Raw genomic sequence first — 19,227 nt, forward strand, 5'->3', positions numbered from 1 at the left:
GCCAGGTGCGTTAAGACGTTCGATAAGTCATCTGAGGGTCGCGGGTTTGAATCCCAGTGGTACCAAATGCTCGCCTTTTCAGCCGTGAGGGCGTTATAATGTCACTATCAATCACACTATTCGTTTGTAAAAGAGTAGCCTAAGAATTGGCGGTGGGTGGTGATGACTAGCTGCCTTCTCTCTAGTCTTACACTGCCAAATTAGGGACAGTTAGCTTAGAGTGTTCTTGTGTAGCTTTGCGCAAAATTCAAACAAAGGTAAAAAAAAATTATTGTTATGTTAGAACGAGCAGCTTTAAATAATTTAATACGGCGCATTCTTTCATTTAAATTTACATATAATTTAAAACACTTTTTTGTATGGAAATATTACATGTGTAAATTTATAGGTCTACATACATATTGTAACACACACTATAAATTAATATAAAATTCTTATATCCAACTACGTATTTATTATCTAACACTCTAAATGCTATGACGTCACTAAAATGTATGTGTTAAGCTCATGTATTATTTTGATCTTTCAACTTCCACTCAAATATCGAAGTATTAACAGGCTTAATAGTCATAGTGATAGAAAAGAATTACAATTTATTTAATGTTTTCATATTCCTCTTAATTAAACTGTTACGGATTTCGAATTAGAGGCCATGTGCAAATAGCATTTCAAATCTATTTTAAATCCATAATAAATAATTGAGAGGAATGTGTGGCAGAGAAAAAGTGTTGTTTAATTATACATGTATTTACAATTACAGATTTAAGCGACAATGTGTGTGATTTTTGGGTTATTTCTCGTTACAGTATTACTTTTTAACTTCAACTTTAATGGGGGAAATCCTTTTCGGAATCTTTTACGTTATCGTGGGTTCTTTCTACAAGGACAGTATCCTGTTTTGGAAAAGGTTTAGAGCAAAAGTACGATTTATACAGTAAATCATATTAAATAATAAAGCCCCATCACTTTCGATAGATGGTTCTGTTGTCCTAAACTAAGTGGTAGAGAGGCAGTACCTTGTTTAGCAATGTAAAGGTGCAGGTATATGTTACTGTTCATTTATATTTTGATAAACAGATTATTACATTCAAGCCTATTAACAATCAGCTGTGAATTATTTAGGTATATTGTTTCCAGTCAGATTTGAATTTAGGGTTGTTGTGTACAGAATAATCAGGATGATAGTATTTTGAAGTAGAAAACTAATAATTAAGAAAAATAATTTGCAGTTTTTACATCTATTTAGTAATGATGTAGTTGAATTGAAGAGATTGTGAGGCACGTGTTGGCATCATAACTGAGAATGAACCACTGTCATCAAAGAATACAGTAAATAAATACTGCTTCTAAGCAAACTAATATAGAAATGTTTTATCCTTCTGTGAAGTTAAACAGAGAAGAAATTAACTTGAAATAATTATTTAACATTCTTATATTATAGAAAGGAGATCAACTTACTTTTCACAACTGCCAACATGTAGAAAGGCACAAATCTTCCTGTCTTCATCATACTCTTAGAAATAAATTGTGGAATGATGTTGAGGTTTGTCGTGTGAAACATATTTGTTATAGAAATTATTTTAAGTTTTACTCATCTTAATCTAATAATGTTTTTAGTAGTAGCAGTTGTAGTGCTGGATCATTGGGTTACTAACATGCCTTATTAAAAACACCCCCCACCCCATACACACCCACAGGATCAGAATTTCCAAAGGAAGAGATTCTTAGGAATAAAAATGTCATTACAAATATTGAATTAATTTAGGATTTGTCATCTTCTATTCCAGGATGATTTTAAGATTTAAAAGTTGTTCTGCACATGTTCTAGGATTTAAAATGCCATTGACAACATCAGTACCATATAAAAGTTTCACTTAATGTTCCAGAAGAAATTGAAGACTTGAACTTCGTAACCGTCATTTTGTAAACAGCTCTTGATACACATGTATGTGCACAGTAATCGTGTCTGTAGAAATAACAGTTTATTCACTGATTGGTTTTGTATCTATTAGTTCTTTAAATGAAGCCACCAAAAATTTTCCGTTATATTTAAATATAATTGGTATAGGCTCAGAACAGTGCTTCTGTAAACAAGTGAGAACCATGAGACATGAATTCAACTTGCAGTGGAAAAATTACTATGTAAAGGTAATATAACATTTGTGGTTAAAATGAATTAGTACAAATATTTGATGAGAAAGTTTCTTTAAATTAATATTTACAACTGAAAGTGAAGTATTAGTTAAAAGAACCTCAAAAGATAAATAGCTATTTTTTTGTATATTTGGAGTAACCAGGAGTTAATACAACAAGAAGCCTCTATTGAATCACAATATAATTTGGATGTAGGTCATCTTTCTTATTGTGAAACTGCTGAATGCTGAACAAAATCCGTACTAATTTCAAGTTCTTGTACACGTTGAAAAGCAACATGTATTTGACTGGAAGGAGATGAGTAAAAGTCTAATGTTCAGTACAAGTGCCAACTCTGTAGCTTTGGAAAGTTCAACTGTTTCAAGTTCCACTTTCAACAATGGAGACTCAGAGATCCAACATTGTCATGATGATGACGATTTTGCTGCTTTTGAATCTGCTGAATGCTCGTTGTCTTTGCCACCACATTCATCAGTTGGAACAGTGAGTATTTTTCTGTGTAGTGTTAGAGGTGGTTGTTGTTTTGTTCTGCTTTTTGTATTTTTATTATGGAATCATAATATGAACATCAGAATATCATTTTACACTGTAAAATTAAAAGCTCTGTAAGCTCCCAGACTGACTCCACAGACTTATAATAGCACTTATAATAGTTCTAAAACTGTGCTATTATAAGTCTGTGCAGTCAGTCTGGGAGCTTTTAATTCCCAATTAAGGGGTCTCAGTAAAAAAAAAAAAAAAATCTAACAATAGATTCTTGTTTTCAGTGATCCATTATGAGTCCTTACCAATTATTCTTCTAAATCTGTTGATCCAGCTCCCAAAACCCTTTGAAATTTTTAAACTGTGAACTCTGGTTGTTATTTGTAATGGCTCCTTACCTCTTTTTACAGGTATTTATGTAAGTTGGTCCAGTTTGATCTGTGAACTTCCAGTTTACCAACAAAACTTTGTGTCATTTATGTTCTGATAGGATCAACCACACACATTCAAGATTTGAGTTTTGTCAAAAATTGTGGAAACAGCTCAGCTTAAGAAAACATAGGTGCAATTAATATATAATTAATAGTAACTTAAACTTAGATAAGGCACACCGGTAGATCAAAAATAAAAATCAACCGACTAAAATTATGTTATGGTCCTTACATTTAGTTTTTCTCAAAGTATGGGGTGCACTCCCCATCTTCACCCCAAGTTTCACACATAATTAGATTCCAGTCAGTAGTGAAATAATATAAAATTAAGCATTTTAATATTTTTTATTCATTTTTCTTAGCTTAATTAGTAATTAAATCAGAAAAATCTCAGTATAAAATTATTTAATTAACAATCATTCCATGTCAGCTCATCTATGGCTTCCCAGTTCATCTCATAGATTTCCTTCAAAAAATTCAAACTAAAACTTCATTTTCATTTATTCAGCCATGTAGTACAGTTTCAGGATTTTGACCCAATTGGAATTTTCCATGCTACAAATATTTTGGTAAAGACTGTCATTACAGGTGTGTTAGTCCAACATCACTGTTATACATGTGGCATCTTACAGCTTGACTTGTGAGTATAATTTTGATGGGAATAACTGACCTTAACAGTGTTAACAGTATACCTTGGTGATTTGGTTTACCAGTATCCTGAACCATCCAAACCATGGGCTGTTTTATGTGACATGACAAAGGATTTTAAGTTGTATCTAAAAAAATACTTAATACAAATCTAAGTAAGTTATGGTGTCATTACATAGACCACATTTAAAGTACTCTCTCAGATTTCTCACCTGAGAAGGGTCATTGAATTATTGGAAAGGGTTTTGAAGAAAACTGCTAGGATGATACATAGGATGACAAAGTTTACAAAGTTTGAGGATAGGTTAAGGTCTGAAATTGTTTTCTCTAGAAATAGGTCAGAGGAGATCTGATCATGTGTTTAAGATTGTTAAGGAAATTTGGCAGGTAGAATGATTGTTAAACTGAAACAGCTTTATGTTTCCAATAAGATTTTTGGTCTTTGAATGGTTTGCCTTCAGATGTGGTAGATGCAATTAATTTAAGGGAAGGCATGATAAATATTGAAATAATAACAGCTGACTTGGAGTTTTCTATTTTTACAACTAAAAAGTAGAAGTTGATGTGGCACATTTTGTAGCATTATTGGTAGTAATAAAATCTAATAATAGGAATAATAAGTTTAAATTACTTCTTGAAGTAATAAAGAGAAATATGAAAATTATACTTGTGGCTTCCTGGCTTTATTTTTTATAGCAAGTCTGTGAATGGAAGGCTTTTATTTTATTCCTTGTCAATCTGTTCCTTTCTTGTCCTCAACATGTGAGGCAGCACTGACAATTGTTCACTGTCAATGCTGCATCAGGAGAAGAACCAGCTTTAACCAGTCTATGATAATAGTGTTTTGTTGCTTTCCCAATATTGCAGTTTTTGTACATTTCTTAGAAGTGTTGACTCACTTCCATTAGTTTCTAACCCTCCAGCACTATCCTCTAATATTTCATGATATATTTAACATAGGGTACTGCTAGTTTTTTTCAGAAGTTCTGTCATGAGCTTACTTTTATTTCTTTGAGGTTGATTGGTTGTTGCAAGTATATGTTATTTGTCATTGCATTAGTTCCTATATGTTCCAGGTGTGTCAACAACATTTGTTGTAAATTGCTTGCTCTTGTTTTGTTGACACATCAGGGTTGCAGTGCAGTGCACAAGTTCCATTCTGACTAGATTTCACTCAACTGTGTTTCCATGACCTCAAGCAAAGTGACTTTTATAGTTTTATTTCCATTATCTAACATTGTAACATTGCTCAAAAGTCTTGTTACTATGGCCAGGATAACATTGGAATCATACGCCAAGAAAAAACTTATTTGATGTTTTAGTTCTTGAAAAGGCACTAGGACTGTTATTACTCTATCAGTCAACCCTCATTTGATGCACTGTTAAGGTTGTAGGAATTTCCTGTTCAGCAGTACGGGCTCCAAGGACAAACTTCTGCTCCAAAAGGCAGCAGAATATAGTAAGTACTGTTCCACTTTGTCTGCTGTAACCTTCTGTAAGGAATTCCAGGAGAGAGTGTTTGAAACCAACAGTTTTTCATCCGATAGCACATTGGACATGTTACACTGTGATAGCTTCACTCTTAACAAATTGGACTGTATGCACCACACAAGGGAATGTTGACAAACTGCCTTCATAATGTTCCTTGCATTATCCCTGACAATCACACAAATATTAGTACTTGGAATTGTCCACATTGCAAACTTCTTTCAGAGACTGTTGAAATAGTTTTAGCTGTATGGGAAGTATTGAACTTGTAGTTCTACCTTCTGTAAATTTTAATCCACATCTATCCATAGTGCAGTCAAACCCACCATTGACATTAGTAACACATCAGAGCTCGAAACATAAGCCTTAAAGTTTAGTGTTGATACATATTATTTAGCAGCATCTGTGTACCTTTTAAAGTGGCATTGTGTAGTTCAGGCAGTACAGTATCAAACATAAACCTTCTAGTGGACAGTGTATAACAAGACTCCATAGGTCATTCAGTGGGATGGTAAAATCCAGTATCTTCTACAACTGAAAACAGCTCACCATCCAGAACTATAGATCACCCTGAAAATTGTTGGTTGTTATGGCCCTGGGATCTTCATGATGTACAATGAAACATGTTATGCATATCTACAGTAAAACTTGCATGTTGTTTTATATATCTACAGTAAAACTTGTTACCTACATCTTATGTGTAATTCTACAGTAACTGTTTCCTACATCTTATGTGTAATTCTACAGTAACTGTTTCCTACACCTTATGTTACCTGCATCTTATTATAGTTCTACAGTAAATGTTATCTACATCTTATGTGTAATTCTACAGTAACTGTCACCTACATCTTATGTGTAGTTCTACAGTAAATGTAACCTACATCTTATGTGTAGTTCTACAGTAAATGTAACCTACATCTTATGTGTAGTTCTACAGTAAATGTTACCTACATCTTATGTGTAGTTCCATAGTAACTGTTACCTACATCTTATGTGTAGTTCTGTAGTAATTGTTATCTACATCTTATTATCTAATCGTATACTTTATTCTACATCGTATTATCCAATCGTATACTTTATTCTACATCTTATTATCCAATCGTATACTTTATTCTACATCTTATTATCCAGTCGTATACTTTATTCTACATCTTATTATCCAATCATATACTTTATTCTACATCTTATTATCCAATCGTATACTTTATTCTACATCATTATCATGTACCTATTTTTTGTAATTATCATATGCATCTTAATTATATGCTATTTTTATCATTGTTTCTCAGCTTTATAACAGTCATATACCATGTAACCATGTACTTTTTGGTGACCATTTTGAACATCTTTTTGACCAATTTGATCTGCCCTGATGATTATAATAAAACCTTGTTAAATATCTTACGTTTGTTGCTATGTTAAACTTGTTATAATATTTACATTAAACATTCAAGCTGTTTTCAGGTTTTATTGTTTCAAAGTGATTCTTGTCATCAAAGTCCATACGTTTTTCTCCCATGATTTATTCTCTGGAATTCAGTTTTTAATATTTCAATAAAACACAACAAAACTGTCTTATTGAAATAATACTTTTGTTTACTGTACTATTCTGGAAATATAATTTGTTTTGGTTTTTAAAAGATGTTAGAACTTAAATACATTCTACCCTAGAAATCTGTCATTATCTCTGAAATGCTGAGTTTTTATCACACATTTATTCTTTATTGTTGTTGTTCATTCTCGCATGTTAAACGTGTATACAAATGAAGTATAAGAAAATGCCAATTCATAATATGGCGTATTATACCTTGCTCTATAACACCAGAAATTTTTCATTCATTTTTTAAACTATTTCTGAGTTACATTTTTTAAATACCCAGAATTTTCTTTCAGATGGTTGTTATTATTCCCCAAGTTAGCTGGTCCATGTCCATTTTGTAGCAGTTCCTCAGAGCAAGGAGTAATAAGTTAAATTGTTTTAAAGTGGCTTTTCTGTTTTGGTCATGAATAAATCTGTTTACTAACAATAACTAGGAAACATCCTACTGTATAGAGTTGTTACATGTTACTCTGTTAATACAATATTTCGTTCTCCTGAGTAATGTCAAAAATATTTTTGAAATTCACATTTCTACAGGTTTGTACATGTTGTTATGCTGTCTATTAAAAAAAAAAAAGTTTGTTATGTGTATTAACCCCATTTTCAACTTGTATTATTTAGATGTCTTCCAATGAGAAATTGAAAGAACAGTTTACTATAGCATTTCCAGGTAAAGTGTTGGAAGAAAAAAACATCCCAAAGTTGGAACAAGTTAATTATAGAGATGTACTTCTTGGTGGTTATTCGTCTAGAAGGTAAGATGTCTGTTATATCTTCATAAGAACGAAGCAGTTCAATCAGTTACTTTGGGGCACTAATTACATTAATTAGTGTTGTATAAACTTGCTGGTTAATCAAAATTATAATTAAATCAATCAAAATAAATGTTTTTGATTATTCCAGTAATTTTTAAATCAAAATTATGATTATATTGATTGTAATGAAATTAATTAACTAATCAGAATTATTTCTTGATAATAAGAAACCCACCCAAAATAAAAATGTATCCCAGAATGTCTGGTATGGCTATTAACACTTTTACTGATAAGGAGAGAACAATGTTTTAACCTTCCTAGATCATCTTCAGGTTATTTTTTTTTTAAATTGCTTGAACCAAGGTTTGAATAACACCATACTAATTGATTAATCAATTAGCAATTATGAAGTTACTCTAAATTCATTATACAATTTTTATTAAGTTCAAAGAATGATATTTGTTTTAGAATATGAGTCATGCTTCATGTAATGAAACAAAGTGATAAGTGTTTAATGTTTGCATTTTAACTGTTTAAAATAATGTTTACAAATAAATTGACAAAAACATGCATTCCGACTGTATTTGATTTAAATATTTCCAAGTGGAAAATACTGTAAACAACAGCTGGATATTGTTCCAGTTATATCAGGGGTTCCCAACCTTTTGGCACTCGCGACATGAAAATGTAATTGATGAAATAAAATTAATGTTATCCCAAGCTACTTCTAACAAGGCTACGTGACTCCCCTGCCAAGGCTTTGTGACCCCCTGGGGGGTCGCGACCCACCGGTTGGGAACCTCTGAGTTATATAAATGTTATGCATATACTATTTACTATTTTTGATATAAGAAAGTAAGACATAGTTTATAAGTTTTTTAATCAAAACTATTTTTAGTTGCATCATTAAAAGTGTGAAACTGAAAATAATATTAATTTCTCTTCCTGTAAATTAAAATTTGTTTTAATTCTTTTTTTTTTCAGATTCCTATGAACAGTTATATTTTTTTAAATGTTTTCTACTTTCACAAAATTTTCAGTTAGCTTTGAAAAGGAAGGTACTTTAATAAAACAATAACTGGTGCTTCAGTCTTATGTCATCCTATAATTTGAAATGTGATCTTAATTTATAATACTAATAATTATAATAATTTATAATACTGTCTTATTGTGAATACATTTTCATACTTTTTCTAATGGAATAATTCAGATCTCAAAATATATTTTTGCATTAATAGTTGTACATAAACAAAATATTTGACTTATCATTTATTTAAATGTCTAGTAGTAAGATTCATTCAATGACTTTTTAAAATACTCTTCCTTCAACATTCTTGTAAAAGAATTATTTTACTGATCTCAACATCAAATATACCATCAGTTTGTCCCTGTTTTGTGGCAAAACTTTGTGTTTCACACAAAAATTATTTTAACATTACTTCAGTTGTGACCATTATAAATATTTTACTTGTCAATTTTATGAATTAATAGTTCATTGTGATACTTTTTATATAACCAATAAAGTTTTGCTTGTTTGTATATCCCTAGAAATATTGATGGGTCATTTTTTTGGTATTACAGAAACACTTGTTTTTGTAAACTTTATTAATTTGCCTGTAAATCCATGAAAGTGTTTATTACATGGTTCTAAATAATGTATAAATCACTAAAATACCATACATAATGTAGCTTAACCTTCTAACCACTACTCAAGACACCTGTGTGTTTTAGTGAGTTATTTCAGTGTTACAAATAGGAAAAAACATACAGTTTTTCAATACAATGCAAATGGTATAAAAAGAAGGTATTTTCAGTGTTAAACCACCCTTAATTGATTTAAATATGTTAAACAGAGGTTTGAACAAAAGTATGTTAGTAGCAATAATAGACTGCCAAAGTTCAGTTTGTGTAAGCAACATGAGAAATAGTACATGGTTGTAATAAAAGTGTATATTTGTTGTTTCCTATGTTTTATTTCAAGAAATGCATTCAGTGGTCAGTAAGAGTGGCTTACCATTTCTAATGTTTCATATTAAGTTAATGATTTACCAATGTATTTAATAATTAAAATTTTTACTGTCATTATTCTTTAAAACCTGTATGTTAATGGTTGACGCTTGTTCTAGTTGTAAGCTGTGGGAGAGACTACGAAGTGTAGAAAAGATGCCTGAAAGTCAGTTCCAGTGGGAACAATCCCAGTCATATCAACAGCTACTACGTTCTCTGAATGTTGACACCAGGAACATAGTAGGTTTGCAGCAAACTTGTTTTTATGTCTTACAAATTTTATAAGGCTGTTATGTTTTTCATTCCAAACATCTTTCCTTTCTTTCATAAGAAATAAATTTCTATCTTTCTTAATGTATAGGACTGACAGCAGTAAGATTTAATTGGATATAATCTGTGTTTGTAGTTTTCCTGAACTAACTGCTTATGTCGTAACCACCTATATTGTAACAAACTTATGTGTTTATATAATGTATTTCAAGCTCCTATTTGAAACAAGATAGTGGTAAATCAGTTCACTTTCATTTGTGACATCTGGTTTGGTTTTTTTATCCTTTGATTTCTGTTGCTTTGGGTCTTATTCATACACATGTTTATACAGATGTAAATCTTCAAGGACGGCATTTTGAAACACTGTATCTTGACTACACTTTCATGTACAACTTTAATAAAACAAGTGTTGAATGTGTTTAATATTAAAATAGACTGTTTATTGACAGTTGCTAAATTTCAAAATGATAAATAAATGAACAGTTTTTTTTACACAGAACATAAAAAATATTTAGCATGTTAAAAATATACCATTATTTAAACATTTTAAACTGGTATAAGATATAAGTACCTGCAGTGTGTGCCTCCCAGAGACTCAACAGTAAGTTTAAAGGCTTATCACACTAAAACTCGATTTTAATATCCTAATTGGCACAGCAGTGTAGTGTTTTAGTGAACAAATTTAGTTTCAACTTTCTATTGAAATAAAAGAAGTAATTTTAGGTATAAATTATAACTGGCAGAGTGTTTGTAGTATAACACATATAAAAAAAATGCTAAAAGTAACAACATGATGTGTTAAAACATATGTCAAACAAACTACTTGTAATGGGCATATATGTACATGTACTGCAGCTAAACTTTATTGGCTGTAAAATTTATTTTTGTATTATTTTAATCACTGATTTTATGGTGTATTCTGTTTATAAACAATTAAGCTAACAACCACCCCAAATTAGAATTACAAAATGGTATAATTACTTATACGTACATTTCATAACCATTTGTTGACTTCAAAGTTTACTCTTACATGGAGATAGTAGATATGTATTACCTCGTTAAGAAAAAGTCAGAATTTGTGTGTGAAATGAGAAGAAGTTATGTGTGTAAACTAAACTGTAAACCTACTTGTTTACTTATAATGAGGTGAAAAAAAACGTGTTTGTGAAGATCTAAAACCATAAACAGTTAGTTTGAAAACAACTCTTTTTTTTTTTTTACTTATGATATAATTTTCATTTCAGTTATGCAATCCTTCAGTTTCTCTGTCTGTATCAGGCCTTGGCCTTCTGGAGCTCCCTAGAGGGCCAGCTTCAATTAATAGGTATGACCAAAACTTGCCTCCAGAATCACTAGAGTTGACAGAAGGAAATTGTGATGTTTACAGGGGCTTTCAAAGTTTCTAGATTGTTATTTTTTGTAGAATTTAAAGATCAAAGGAAATGAATGACTTAAAAAAATGTTCCTTAATAATTTAATACATTTTTATAAATCTCTATTTTAGAAAATCTTTATTTGTTGGTTTTTATTACTTAAAAATTTCCCATTTGACAGAAAAACCTCAGTAAATGACTACAGGTTTTATAGTGCAAAACTACTATTATCTGAGATCTTTTGAACTGACATTCTAAGTTATAATAACTTCTAGGTGTCATGTTTGATCACCAAGCTTTCAACATTACCAAGATCATGAGTTATCAGATTTGTATTGGTACTTAAGTTATTTTTATTTATACATGTGATTTTTAAAGAGGATATAACACAAATATAAAACTACCTTTTCAGTCCTCTGAGACTCGTTACTGTTTGTAGTACATCCGTATGTTCTTGTTAAACATCTGTATTGAGCCAGTTGTATTGTTATGTAACATCACACTGATTATGTCATATAGAAACTTTTATTTCATTAAATCTTAAGTCTTGGCAGTTATGGCACTCTCTGTCAGTCTGTAAAGTTATAAGTTTCAATCTCCATCACCAAAATCCTGACCCTATCAGCCATGGGGTATTACAATGTTAGTCATTAATCACTATTCGTTGGCAAAAAAGTAGTCCCAAGGATGGCCTAATTAACTTCCCTCTGGTATATCACCAATAAAGTAGGGACAGTTTTGCAAAATATTCATAAAGAAAAACAAAATCTGCACTTAACATTTGTCTGCTGTGACTGGAGGACAAATTGACTTATTAATCTATTAAGTTATGTAAACACTATGTGGTAAACATAAAATTTATGTTTTGGAAAACATAAAGGTAACATGTTACCTCTGTAATCCATGACAAAAATAACAAAACATATTTTTTGTTTCTAGCTAAATACTACTGGAAAAGGAGTGTTGTATAAATATTTTACACATTTTCTAACACGAAATCACTGATAGTTTTCCTTTGTCTTGTTAGAAACCTAGATTAGTACAAACAAAATATAAAGAGTTCTTTTTAAGATTCTAATTAAACTATTCTCATGATATTGTTCATATAAATATATTTTAAGGGTGTGCCTAAAAATCTTTTAATCCCTTTTCATACCCTTTGAAATTATAGTTGTTTCACTGGTCAGGAAACCAAACTGTACAGATCCCAATAACGAAAGACTGTTAAAGGAGTTTTTTTTTAGTTAGGCTTTGTTTGTTTTCCAGAGTGCTGAACTGTGAATCCAAGGTCCCATGGTATGTATCACATTGCTACAAAAGGTACATTCCACAATTTAATAGTGGCAATCTAATCAAAAGAGTTGACAGTGAATGTTGTTGAGTAGCTGCCTTTCAGGGTTTCACTGACATGTTGTGGTTCACACCAGCAACATTCATACTAAGTTATGTTTCCTTGGAACCAGTTTCCATAGTATTGTTTTCAGCTTTACAGTTTTCAGAATTCCCACATTTTGAGCAGAAGAAACATCACAAATACCTAATGAATATTTTCCTAAATTTGAGGAATTATTTAATGATTATCCTAAGCATTTCTAACATAAAGTTGGCAATAAATAAATATAATATTGAAGTTAACATTAGAAATGCCCACCATCAATAATGCAGGTTATTTATTTGCATAGGATAAAGAGGTTTACTCATTGTGAAATATTTGTTGTCATAGATTTAGCACTTTTTTGTTTTTCTATGAACATATAATATTTCCCCAGTGATTTTCCAATCTGTTACCATCCCATATTTTGATAGGGACTCAGGCAGGTGTTGTGAACTACTATTCTTGATATGTGCCCATTGACAGACATTAATCCTAGAAAAATAGAAAACTTTGTACACTTAACATTTTCTAATTTTTTACAACCAAATTTACTAAAACAAGTATTTGAATTGTTTCGATATGTACCTTTTTGCCTGTTCAAACAAAAAAGTTACAAGTCACGTTGTGAATATGTTCCAGTAATGTTTGACTTGTACCATACCATGTTCTATTTATAGCTTCAACAGCCATGAAAACATTTGTCATACACATTTTATACTAAACAAAGACATATGAATTGGCCCAACATGGCTAGGTGGGTTAAGGCATTCAACTCGTAATCTGAGGGTTGCAGGTTCGAATCCCCGTCGCACCAAACATGCTTGCCCTTTTAGCTGTGGAGGCATTATAATGTGACTGTCAATCACACTATTCATTGGTAAAAGAGTAGCCCAAGAGTTGGCGATGGGTGGTGATTACTAGCTGCCTTCCCTCTAGTCTTACACTGTTAAATTAGGAACGGCTCGGTGCAGATAGCCCTCGAGTAGCTTTGTGAGAAATTCAAAAACAAACAGAAACAAAGACATCTGAACAAATTGTAAGTCAAACTTGTAATTCTATATTGGTGTATTTTTATTAGATTTGTGACACCACATTTCTTGATGATGCCTCTGTATAAATTTCCCAAACAGGCTCCAGAAATACTGAGAGTAAAAGTGGTGTTATAATGTGATGATTTGTTAATGAAGGGTAGCCAAAGAGTTGATGATGGATGGTGTTCACTAGCTGCATTTCCTTTAAGGATGACTAATGCAGATATCTACACGAAGCTTTGTGTAAAATTCAGCAAAATGAACATCAAATAAATCCAGTGGGAAAGTTTTGTCTTGTAAAGTAAAACATGAAAACTACACCCATAAAACTTTTCAATATAAACATATTACAGTATTAATTTCACAAATGTATCAAATATATTAACATAATTGCAGTATTAATTTCACAAATGTATCAAATATATTAACATAATTACATCAATCTTTGGAAACATTACTTTGTTATTACAGATTTTTCCATTGCAATTTAGTTGTAGAATGTTGTAGTGGGAATTGTTATCAGTTTTCATACACCAGAACTTACTCACTTCTGTATTCAGTAATGATTTAGTACTGTTCACTATAAATCATTACAACCTTTACCAGAAAGAAGGAAAAACCTTATTTTGGAGATTTACATTTAATGTGGAAAATGTGTGAAACTCAGAAATGTATCTAAAATTAACAAAATCTCCTTCAGGTTAGTGAATACAGGGTATGCTGTGTGTACACGATCTACCTTTTGGCAATACTTGACCAAACTACCCATCTGCTGCTGTGTTTTTGTTTATACATCATGCATTGTAAGGACAATTATATTATGATCCTAACTTTTTTCTTTGTCATCCTCTGATAAGTTTTAGTACCTACTATACTAAAATCCAGGGTTTGATTCCCATGTGGTGGTTCAGAGCCCAAATGGACCATTATGCATCTTTGTGTTAAACAATAAAATACTGTTTTATTATTTTATCTCTGTCTTCACAAGAAATTTTTAACTGTATTTGTGAAGAAGAGAAACTTTAAGTAACCGGTCAGTCTGACCTCATCTTGCTACCAAGCAGCAATGTTTTATCATTAGTCATGATTTTGTATATTAGAGTATTCATGGCCAGCTGTAGTAGTATCATTTGTCTAGAATTATAGTTTACATATATTACAGTATTAATGGCCAGCCGTGATTTTATCATTAGTCTAGAATTATAGGTAACATATATTACAGTATTAATGGCCAGCCGTGGTTTTATCATTAGTCTAGAATTATAGTTTACATATGTTACAATATTCATGGGTAACTGTGGTTTTATCATCATTCTAGAATCTTAGTTCATGTATATTACATTATTATGAATCGTTTCAGTTTATGCAACAAAATTACCAAATTGATTGGTTTTCATGAAACATAGATCAAGCATAATAACCTATAAGGCCAGTTAAACATGTATATCTTGGAGGTAACTCTTGCTTTATTGTGTATTTGAGACCTGTTTCATTTTATTAAACATTTTTGTTATAATAACCATTATAATTAGCAGAATGGTTTCTATTGTTAATATATTGCAATATTTTGAGAGATAATGGTGGTCAGTATTAGCTCTTAGAGATTTAGAATTGTTTAGATATTTTGGTTTTATTGCAAGAAGTTATCCTATGTTGAAATGGTTTGTGTAAGGGTATGATTTGGAAATTGAATTTTAATGTGTTTTGATCTAAAATAATAAAAACAAATAAATAAAATACAGGTTTTTGTGTTTGGTTACCATCTTAATTAGATTTGAGAAGATTAATTGATTTAGGAATGTTTCATATTAATTGGTTTCACAAACAATTCCAATGTCCTAATTTTTTCCCCCAGTTATATGTACTATAATATATGTATATTATATGTTGTCTGTATAAGAATTATTGAAGTTTTATTTTAATCCATTCTGTATTTTTTTTAGTTTGTTTTTCACTTAAAAAATTTCATTTTGCAGACCTGCAGGATTAATAGTTTCAGTTCACATGGTTAAATAGCAGATTTGTCGTTTTGACTGAATATCAGTAATAAGTGTGATACTACTTTTCTGTTTCAGTTGTGTGTGTGTATATATATATATATTTACAAAAACAGTTATGTACTCACATACTATCCATACAGGGAGACAGACCTGTAAACATATTAGAAGTAGAATAAATCCCATTTAGTCTCCACTGAACATCAGAATTCAGCAGATGATTCCTACTTTAAATGGATGAGTACATTTCTAAAATTGTGTATAAATGAAATGATATATATGAAAATGCCCTATAACAAGATATGCATGTATATATACCTCAGATATTAATTTTGTTTGTGTTTTAATTGGAAGAGTTGGGTTATAGGTGATGAATTAAAACAGAGAAGTCAAGTTATATTATGTACATGTGTATTATCAATTTATTTTATGTGAAGTGTAGTTGTATTCTCAAATGTTTGCATAATCTGTGATAGGGCAACATTTGAGAGTACCAATAGACTGTCTTCTGCTAACACACGTAGTACAACTGGTGATGGGTAAATTATATTTAACGTTTTTTTGTGTTTTTTTTTTCTGTTAAATAATTATGTGACACTTGGTAGAAGAGAAAATTAATGCAAGAGTAAACTGTCTTTTTAATAAAATATCTTTAGCAGATATCTGTTTGAGACCACACCTATAAAATTAAATTTTACATATCTTTATAAGATGATACCCAGATTTTATACTGAACAGCATGCCTACTACTTTGTTTACCATACATTTACCAGATATCTGGTGGAGGATATAATTGTTTATAAACAACAGTTAACTATTGGACATGTAATCGTACCAAAGCTTGACAACTTTTGAAGGACAAAAAGATACAGTAACCATGTAATAATAAAACCTTTGATTCTAGATTCTACTACCTGCATCACAACTTCAAACTAATACTGGATTAACACTAAATTATGTTTTGTAATTAAATTGAGATAATAATGTTTAAAATGTTATTACCATGAATATCTAACTTCTTGTGACACTTGTCTTTTTTGTATTTTTAACTTATGTATTTTTAAATTTTTGTTCAAGTACAAATTAAAGAGGGATTTGTTATATATTGAAAAAAAGTTTTATTTGTGTCTCTAAAGGTGTTAGCGTTATCTGTTTAAGATCAATCAGAAATGAAAGTTATTCAAATGGGCAGAAAAAGTACATGAACTGATGACATGAATTGATGTGTAATTTTATTTGGAAACAAATCTCTGATTATTTTATAAAAGATATAAGATACGTGAAGTTTACATTCCATTATTATCCCAATGGTAATCTAATTTATTGGGTTTATTTTTTTCTACGTTATTGTTGTATTAAAAATTAAGGAACTTGTTGTCAGTTTTAATTTTATTTAAAGCAGAGTCTGTGATTTTTAAATAGCTGAAAATGGTTAAAAACATATTATAGTGAAAGAAGAAACTAAAGCCCTTTTTCATATTGTTTGTGTTAATGTCTCGTGGAGTTTATTGTTTCATGACATATCTTTTTTTTTTTTTAATCCAACGTTAATTCTAATTCTTGGTTTTATAAATGCAAGTATATAAACAGTAACTTTGGATAAGGGAAAGCTTGGAGATGCTTCTTGGGATTTTGTTTGATGTATTAGTCAAAATATGGGCATCTTTATATCATGAGAAATAAAATGGAGTTAACCAAATGAAATCCGATTTCTTGTTTTCATTCCTCGTATTTTTCAAAATAGTTGCACACATTCAAATAAGTACGAACAGTAACCAACTCAATGATAAATACATCTCTCTCAGATGACCAGGTTGTGAATCTGCGGGTTCATGGTTAGGTCTCCATGCTGCAAAACGTGCATCTCACTTTAGGGTTATATAACTAAGAGTACGGGTACTGTTGATTAGTGTGTCAAATCAAAACTAGGTGTGGCTATGTCCAGATTACCCTTCTGTAACTTTACATAAAAATTGTAAGCAAACTTTCGAAAGTAAAGGTTGCTAAAAGTACTGTTACTTTATTTATACTGTAGACCTAACTTATCATAAATCAAGATAATTAAAATGTTAATTCATATTTTTACTCAGGCTTTAGTTTAAAGTATAAATCAGGTTACGTTTAAGATTATTGAAAAGCCATGACAACATAACATAACGAATGTATTTGTTATAATTTGAAAAATCTTTAGGGAAATAAAAAATATATATTAAGAAATTAGAGTTCGTTTTTACTACTTTTTAGAAAAAGCCGACTAGCAACCAGACGTACACAGAATTTTCTCGTACTTGAAATTTTTGTATCAATAAAATTATTCGTGTTTTTCCTTCACAACCTAACCCAATATTACATGTAAATATTGAACTTGGCTTTTTAATTTTTATCAAGACAAACTAAATAAATATACACTGCACCAAAGTTTAGTAGACTTCTAAAATCAAAGAACATCGTCTACAGCATATTGTGATATCCATCACAGATTGGAAAAGAAAAAACTCTTAACTGATGGTATATGTTGCCACTTCATTCTTCGAACTAGCTTCTGTTTTATGCATATAACGTCCATAACTTGTTATATCGAATTACTTGGTAATATCTAAAATACAAAATAAAAACATATTTTATGCTACTTTACTCAATAAAGAGATGGATTAATAATCAGTGATGTCGAGAAACCCACTTGTTTGAACCTGACGATGACCGAAGAAGGTCGAAACGTTGTTCGCTCTTCTATGTAAAATATTTTCTCAACCCAAACGAACCGTTTTTGCATATAAAAGAGATGGATTGAGTTTCTAACTTTTAAAAATGGATAAGCCTACCTCCTATTATATTACACATACGAACCTATATATATATATTGGTAACCTTGAAACCAGTAACTAACAAAACTGGATAAAACAACAAAAATACCCGCATGACAACTAACGTAAGTACTGACTTGAGACGACAATTTGCTACTGAAGTATTCTACAAGCTTTAACTGACAACAATTCTTTATTTGGCTAAAAATAATACAATTTTCGATGTATATCTAACGCATATAGCTAAAATGTTGCAAAAGTTTATAAATATTGATTGTTTGCTGGTATGTTATTTTCAGTTATTTTAATTTCGCTTACGTAAATAGGTAGGCCTACAAAACATACAATTCATTCAGTGATGTCGAGAAACCCACTTGTTGAGAAATTTATATGCAAAAACGGCTCGTTTGGGTTCTATGTAAAATATTTTCTCAACAAAATACAATTCATTCATACGTCTTTGTTTTTGGTTGTTTTTTTAATTTCGCGCAAAGCTACTCTAGGGTTATCTGCGCTAGCCGTTCCTAATTTTGCAGTGTAAGACTAGAAGGAAGGCAGCTAGTCATCACCACCCACCGCCAACTCTTGGGCTACTCTTTTATCAATGAATAGTGAGATTGACCTTTACATTATAACGCATACACGACTAAAAGGGCGAGCATGTTTGGTGCAACGGGGATTCGAACCCGCGACCCTCAGGTTATGAATTGAACCCCTTAATTCACCAGGGTAACAGTCCACAAATAATAACTAAATCTGCTGAACAGATGAGAGACTTGCTCTAAATACCGTAACTTCAACAAAGCCAGTC

The 19,227-nt window shown here is 30.9% G+C and overlaps 1 protein-coding gene across 1 annotated transcript; it reads left to right on the forward strand.

The window, feature by feature from the left end:
* Window positions 1–504: 504 nt before the first annotated feature.
* LOC143231117 (uncharacterized) lies at window positions 505–17,316 on the forward strand. Its single transcript, XM_076465727.1, has 6 exons — window positions 505–548; window positions 2,069–2,148; window positions 2,428–2,637; window positions 7,426–7,559; window positions 9,686–9,806; window positions 11,081–17,316. Exons 2-6 carry the CDS (start codon window positions 2,104–2,106, stop codon window positions 11,240–11,242), a joined length of 672 nt encoding a protein of 223 aa, XP_076321842.1. The 5' UTR covers window positions 505–548; window positions 2,069–2,103; the 3' UTR covers window positions 11,243–17,316.
* Window positions 17,317–19,227: the final 1,911 nt, after the last annotated feature.

The sequence above is a fragment of the Tachypleus tridentatus genome, chromosome 10, assembly GCF_004210375.1.
Source record: "Tachypleus tridentatus isolate NWPU-2018 chromosome 10, ASM421037v1, whole genome shotgun sequence".
Classification (NCBI taxonomy): domain Eukaryota; kingdom Metazoa; phylum Arthropoda; class Merostomata; order Xiphosura; family Limulidae; genus Tachypleus; species Tachypleus tridentatus.

What these genes read in the sequence shown, in the direction of transcription:
- LOC143231117 (XM_076465727.1), top strand. Translation starts at nt 2,104, where the DNA reads ATGAGACATGAATTCAACTTGCAGTGGAAAAATTACTATGTAAAG. An exon ending in GGAAAAATTACTATGTAAAG is followed by an intron (nt 2,149 to 2,427) that starts GTAATATAACAT and finishes CACGTTGAAAAG; the next exon opens with CAACATGTATTTGACTGGAA. An exon ending in ATGTTGACACCAGGAACATA is followed by an intron (nt 9,807 to 11,080) that starts GTAGGTTTGCAG and finishes TTTTCATTTCAG; the next exon opens with TTATGCAATCCTTCAGTTTC.